The sequence below is a fragment of the Nymphalis io genome, chromosome 16, assembly GCF_905147045.1.
Source record: "Nymphalis io chromosome 16, ilAglIoxx1.1, whole genome shotgun sequence".
Lineage (NCBI taxonomy): Eukaryota > Metazoa > Arthropoda > Insecta > Lepidoptera > Nymphalidae > Nymphalis > Nymphalis io.
The window spans coordinates 6,550,505-6,557,364 of NC_065903.1; the positions used below are offsets into that span (position 1 = coordinate 6,550,505).

At 32.5% G+C, this 6,860-nt stretch overlaps 1 protein-coding gene across 1 annotated transcript; it reads left to right on the forward strand.

Moving 5' to 3' along the window:
- The first annotated feature begins 2,563 nt into the window (after positions 1–2,563).
- Positions 2,564–3,176, forward strand: LOC126774595 (pupal cuticle protein C1B-like). Its single transcript, XM_050496168.1, has 2 exons — positions 2,564–2,677; positions 2,879–3,176. The coding sequence occupies exons 1-2, from the start codon at positions 2,666–2,668 to the stop codon at positions 3,116–3,118; spliced, it is 252 nt and encodes an 83-aa protein (XP_050352125.1). The 5' UTR covers positions 2,564–2,665; the 3' UTR covers positions 3,119–3,176.
- The last annotated feature ends 3,684 nt before the right edge of the window (positions 3,177–6,860 follow it).

Sequence of the window (6,860 nt, forward strand, 5' to 3'; positions counted from 1 at the left end):
TTGCTTTAATTTTCAAATTAACTTATGGCCAGCGCGGACGCAGTGTTGAAATATTCTGTGTTTCAATTTCGTTCCTCAGGTATGTGAACAAGTTTTAAGCATAACGCAAGTTAAATAAAAGCAAGCTATGTAAAAATAAATATATTTTATTTAAATCTTAAATAAGATAATAATTAATACATTTTAACGCACAAAATAACTGTACGGATAGGTGTATGCTGGATAATCGTATGCAGTTGCATAACCTGGGTAATAATACGGTGCAGTATAATCCACAGCTACTGGCGACGAGTAGGAAGCTACTGGGTATTCGTATTCCACAACTAATGGCTTTGCTGAGACGAAAGCTAAAAGAGCAGCGAAAAGCACCTAAAAAGAAAAAAGTAAATTCAAATTTCATTACATTAAACACAACAGCTATTTTTCAATATCTGATTAGAATTTAAAGATATATAAGTATCAAACATTTCTCTTCAAGAGCAACACCCAATTATGAATACATAATATTTTGTTAGTTTTATTGTTATCTTATAATAATACACATAACTTACGTATTTGAACATTGTGATGATGATTTATTGTATCGTTTATTTTGGTAGCAAATATCGTACTAAAGATATCAATCAATTGTTCCTCTATTTATATAGGAACTTGATGCATTATGTACGCTGTTAGGCGGATAAATAATTGAACATCCTTATTAATCTAATTTGAAATTATGGTCACGAACATCCTTGTAGGAATCCGGCAAGTGTAGCATAAGGTCAAGGACATATCCACCTAAATTTGGATTGCGGGCAAGTTTTTTTTTCTCGCATGAAAGTAAAATGGTTGCAACTTCACTGTGGTTTATCTGCCTTATGATCTGTCCCAACAAGGCTAGTAACGATTGTTGTGTACAACCGTCAGCGGTTGTAACAGAATGTTAATATTTTTATTACCAAGTCATGATCATATTTTGAGCCATTATTGAGATATATACAGACGATATTTATATAAGATCATACCTAGATAAAATAAGTTTTATTTTTATGATTTATAAACTGGGAAGTATTCATATATTGTGAAACAAATTCCAACAAAGCAAAATGTATTTTTAATATATAAAAAAAGCAAGCGTGGAATAATTTTGAGTTATAGAAACGATTTAGATTTTGGGTGGATATCTTAATGATAGTGAAACTTATTATATGTTAAACTGTTTACTAGGATAGTGTATTTTTTCTCATTATGTACATATAGACCAGAAGCCGGGAAGACTCTCTTAACATTTATTTTGTAAAAGATACATTTTGGAAGAAATTTGCGTAACATTCTCATTAAGTATAACAAAACATGTGTAATTCAAAAGGCAAACGATATTATTAAGTACGTATAAACACGAGAAATGGTAAATAATAGGAAACATCAACGAGCTTCCGAATACACGAGGTCATCGCCTTCCTAGAACTACGTATTCGCATGTAATCACGGGATAAGGGAATCACACCTATATATAATTTTCACTTCAATTTCAATTTCAGTTTAAATAATAATATACTAAGCTTGTAGTTCTGTCTAAGTGTATCCTCATTGATAATATGTAATTAGCTTGCATTTATCCTGTTTGTTCGGGGTCGGCTTAGTATGTTACATTGTTTAGTACTAGTAAAAAATTGCTTTGACAAACTTTTATGGACAATGCCAACATTTCTTAGAAACACTTTTGCGAGGTCGGTTTCCCACCCTCATTCGGATTGAATGCGTTTAATGAATGCTCGATATAATTGATAAAATTTCTTCATAAAAATCTCTTGGTTCTTACGACCTTTGAGTTGAGATAGAAGGCTATTCTGCTGATCATACTATATACTTTTTATTCTGGTTAGTAAGGTAAATTATTATTAGAATAAAATTAGAACAAAAGTTTACGTCCTGAAACTTTCTTGAATTTATGGTTATTGCACATTCCTCTGTCTAGTCTAGAGACTCAACATAAAACCTTCCAAGACTAAACCATTTTTTTAATATAAGACTGTAAACATAACAATAATAAAAACTGTTAAGATATAGCTTAAATTTACTGTGGAGAATTTGATAGCAATTTCATTGAAATGACCTTTCTTGGTTGTACAGCTTAGTGCAAGCCCTTCTGGGTAGGTAGAGTTAGGTACCTACTCATGACATATTCTAACGCCAAACAGCAATACATGGTATTGTCGTGATCCGATATGAAGGTTAAGTGAACCAGTGTAACTACAGTCACAAGAGTTTGTTTTGTTTGTTAATTATGGTTAATATTTCTTGCAGCACCAATGTTTTTGGGCCAATGGTGGTATTGATCAGTACACTTACTGATTATATATATAAAAAATGAATTTAAATAATAACTTAAAAGCATATATGATTTTAATTTCTATATTACTAAAAAATGTGTTTAAACAAAACTTAGTCTAGTTTTTTTATATATATACGACGCTTTTAAATTTATTTTACCGTGAACTAGACGAGTTGTATAAAATTTGACCGTTTAATCTTATTTATATTCAAAGCGCATCCGACAAGGTTGTTTCTTCATAGGAGGCAAAATAAAGACAAGTATAAAACGGCCCGGATTCAGAGATTTAGTACCACATACATTTCTTGAGTTCATTTGTTCACTTGACAAATCCTTTCAACAGTCAAAATGTTCAAACTCGTGAGTATACGTACAAAATAATCTAATTATTAACAAGTCACTTTTGTACAAATAGTGGTAATTAATAGCACTAAATGTTCTTAATAGAATTCTTTTAGCTTTTGTATGTATAAATCAAAAAGTGTATTTTTTATATTTATTTTTTTATTTTATAGTTCCTATTTTGATGAAATTTATTTATTACAATCTTTATTTCTACAGTTCATCTTCGCCTGCTTCCTCGCCATCGCCGCCGCCAAGCCTGGAGTGTTGCCGTTGGCATACACAGCTCCCTTGGCTGCATACACAGCACCCGTAGCTGCAGCCTACACAGCTCCAGTAGCCGCAGCATATACCGCGCCAGTGGCCTACTCCGCCTACTCGGCTTACACCGCACCAGTTGCCGCTTACTCCGCCTACACTTACGCGTCTCCTTACTCCGCCTACTACCTTCGCCGTTGATTTTACCACGATGATGAATTGTATTGAGTGAACTAATGAATAAATAATTTCATACAATTTTTGCGTACTCATATTTGAATATTATTATTATATTTAAAAGTCTGTTTATAAATTTTAAATAAATCTAGGCCTTAGTGATTATACAGCTCAGAAAGCCAAAGGATGGAAATTAAGTTAAAAAATTGAAAAACTCTCCAAACTATTTTTTTGTGATTTACTTGTATAAAAACAAAAATCTTATTTATTTACCAATCTTGACGTCGAAAAATCATTAATATCGTACAGATGCTGGGGAAAAATCAGTAAATATTAACATGAATTCTAATAATTAATTAGCATAAATACTTATAATAGACGATGGGCTAATTTCTAAACAATAAATGTGCATAATGATGATTTAAATAACCGCAGCTTACTAGTGAACTCATTACTACTTAAAACTACTATGGTGAACAAATACGAGCAAACGATGGTTTTCATTGCATTGTTTAGGGATGAGAACAATAGTACCGCAAGAGCTGTCAGCGTCTAGTACTTCATGGCAGCTGAGAGGACGGATACACTCGCGACACATTAGTAGCAATAAATATTTTGTATATTTATTGATCTAAATCTCTCGATGAAGCAGATAATATTCTGCAATATTATTATAATTGCATAGTAGGCAAGAGGACAGTAGGCTGATGCGCCTAGTCGTTATATGGGGTCATCAGATAGGCCATTTCAAAATAGTGACCCCGCACAGTATCTCGATGATTTACTAAAAAATATTTACAAGAAAAGACTAAACCACACTTTCGAATCAATACCAATATAATGATCTATTGTGAAGCATCTAGTATACCATATACTTACTAAGACTTAGTCTATTTAGATAGTACTAGAAATGTTTTGACGAATAGTGAATATAAAATGAAAAGTGATACTGTTTTCAGAGCAAATAAATAACCTACCTTGTAAAATTATTTGACAAGGTAGGTTATTTATTTGCAATAGACAAATTGAGCACTTGTGAAAGAAGAAGTAATTACACCCTCAATTTGTACCTTTAGTAATTAACCTTTAATTTAGCAACAATAACTAAAGTAGTCAACTATAATACATTCTGCGAATTTATAAATTGATACCTAATACTCTTAACCTTTCTCTTTTTTAAATATAAAAAATACTTGTTGGGTAGAAAAATAATTACATTAACCCACTGCCTTGTTAAAAATCTGCAATTAAAGACATGGTTATAGATATAGGTAGCTCGATTCCTAGATTGAGAAAACTCGCCAAATTTTCAGATATGTTAGACATATCTGAAAATGAGTAGGAACACAAACAAAGGTACAAATTGGTTTAAACTAACGTCAGTAAACGAGACATATTTTGATACCTATTAAGGAAAAAAATAAAAGAATATCTTAAGATACTATTTTTTATGCAAACCAAACCTTCTGCAGTGGATATTACGCATCTGCAGCGCTTTCTGAACTGTGTTCTCTGATCTGATGATCTTTTAAGCTCCCCGTGTTAGGGATGTATCTTGACATAAACACCATCATATTTAACTTTATTATAGTAATTCTAAATGCTATTCGATCAAGAGCACAAAAAGACAGCTTTACATTACTTTAATCGCATGTACTTATTGAAAGTATTTATGATAATATCGATTATTTTAATAATAACGTATATAAATTATTATAAGCTTCTTCTAATTATTTAATTATTTAAGCGTGTACTAATAACATATAAACACATTAAAAAATATATTCATTCAAATTAAGTCACATATGGTAGGAAAACGTAACAGCTGACATTATTTTATTAATAATGATCAAACAAACGATGGTCAACAGTTTGTTTGTACTGTTATAAAATATAACTTATATCGTGGTCTGCGGCGAAGGAAAAAATTCTGCAATATGTGTTTCAATCTTCTACTTGGTGGTAGGATTTTGTGCTAACCCAACTATATTGCTACCACCTGTTCATCATATATCGCCAAGCAACAATACTTGGTATTGTTGTGTTTCGGTTTGAAGGATGAGTGAACCAGTGTAACTAAAGGGACATGACATCGTAGGTCTCAAGTTTGGTGGCGCATTGGCAATGTGAGAAATAGTTAAGATTCCTTACAGCGCTAATGTTCATGGACAGTGGTGTTACTCACCTTCAGGCGGCCCACTTGCCAGTCTGCCTGTCTAATACAATAAAAAATAACCGCTCCATTATAGGTATTGCTTTTGACGGGCCGGTTGCCGAGGCTTGTAGATACTTGCCTTTGACGCCGAAGGTTGTTTTTTTTTTTATAGAATAGGACGGTGGACGAGCATATGGGCCACCTGATGGTAAGTGGTCACCAAACGCCCTTAGACATTGGCATTGTAAGAAATGTCAACCATCGCTTATAGCCAATGCGCCACCAACCTTGGGAACTAAGATTTTATGTCCCTTGTGCCTGTAATTACACTGGCTCACTCACCCTTCAAACCGGAACACAACAATATCAAGTATTGCTGTTTTGCGGTAGAATATCTGATGAGTGGGTGGTACCTACCCAGACGGGCTTGCACAAAGCCCTACCACCAGTGTCTTCTATTCCCACCCAGGACAGACATTTGTGTGCATGAACATGTCTGTTTGTCCAGAGTCTGAGAGTAATTATCTATATAAGTATGTATTTACAAAAGAAAAGTAGTATATCAGTTGTCTGGTTTCCATAGTACAAGCTCTGCTTAGTTTGGGATCAGATATACGTGTGTAAATAATGTCCAAGGATATTATTATTATATTATTACTTTACATCAGTGAACAGTGAAAAGTGAATCAGTGAAGTGAACTATTCGGTTTATTTAATTATAATGTACTGACTTTTTTTTATTGAATAGATTTTCGGACATCAATATGGGCCACCTGATGGTAAATGGTCACCAACGCCCGTAGACATTAGCATTGTAAGAAACATTAACCATTGCTTACATTGACGATGCGTCACCAACCTTGGGAACTAAGATGTTATGTCCCTTGTACCTGTAATTACACTGGTACACTCACCCTTCAAACCGAAATACAACAATACAATAAAGTACTTAGTGTACTGCTGATTCAGTAGAATATTTGATGAGTAGGTGGTGCCTACCCAGACGAGCTTGCACAAAGACCTACCAATCTAACACGTACATATCTAATCAGTGTATTTATTTGCACGCATGTTGAATTAAGTTTTATGTATACAACAGTCAATATAATACATAATAACATGTTTTTGTAAATTTTACACTAATATATATACATAGAATATAGTAAATTAAGAAAGCGTATTCAGGAGGCAGTATTGTTATGATAAATAACAAATGAGAGCATGCCCAAGTATACCATCAGAAGTAATGAGAATCACATTATTAATAATATTAAAATAACCATACTATTATTACCTTTCTCAAAAAAAGTGTAAAAATAACATTCCTTCTTAAACAATATATAAAATAAAAAAGTTATAGATATTTTTTCAAATTTACTGTTTATATTTAAGTCGAGGTTTAATTGTATACAAAAACTTGATTTTAATTTACACAACATTAAAACATAATATGTAATGTTATTTAAATATACCAATAATAAAATATTGGATGAGATGTATCAAATTATCAATGTATAACGGTTTTATATTCCAAGCGCGTCCTACAAGGTTGTTTCTTCATAGGAAAACTAAAGACAAGAGAGTATAAAACGCCTCGGTGTCAGACGGTTA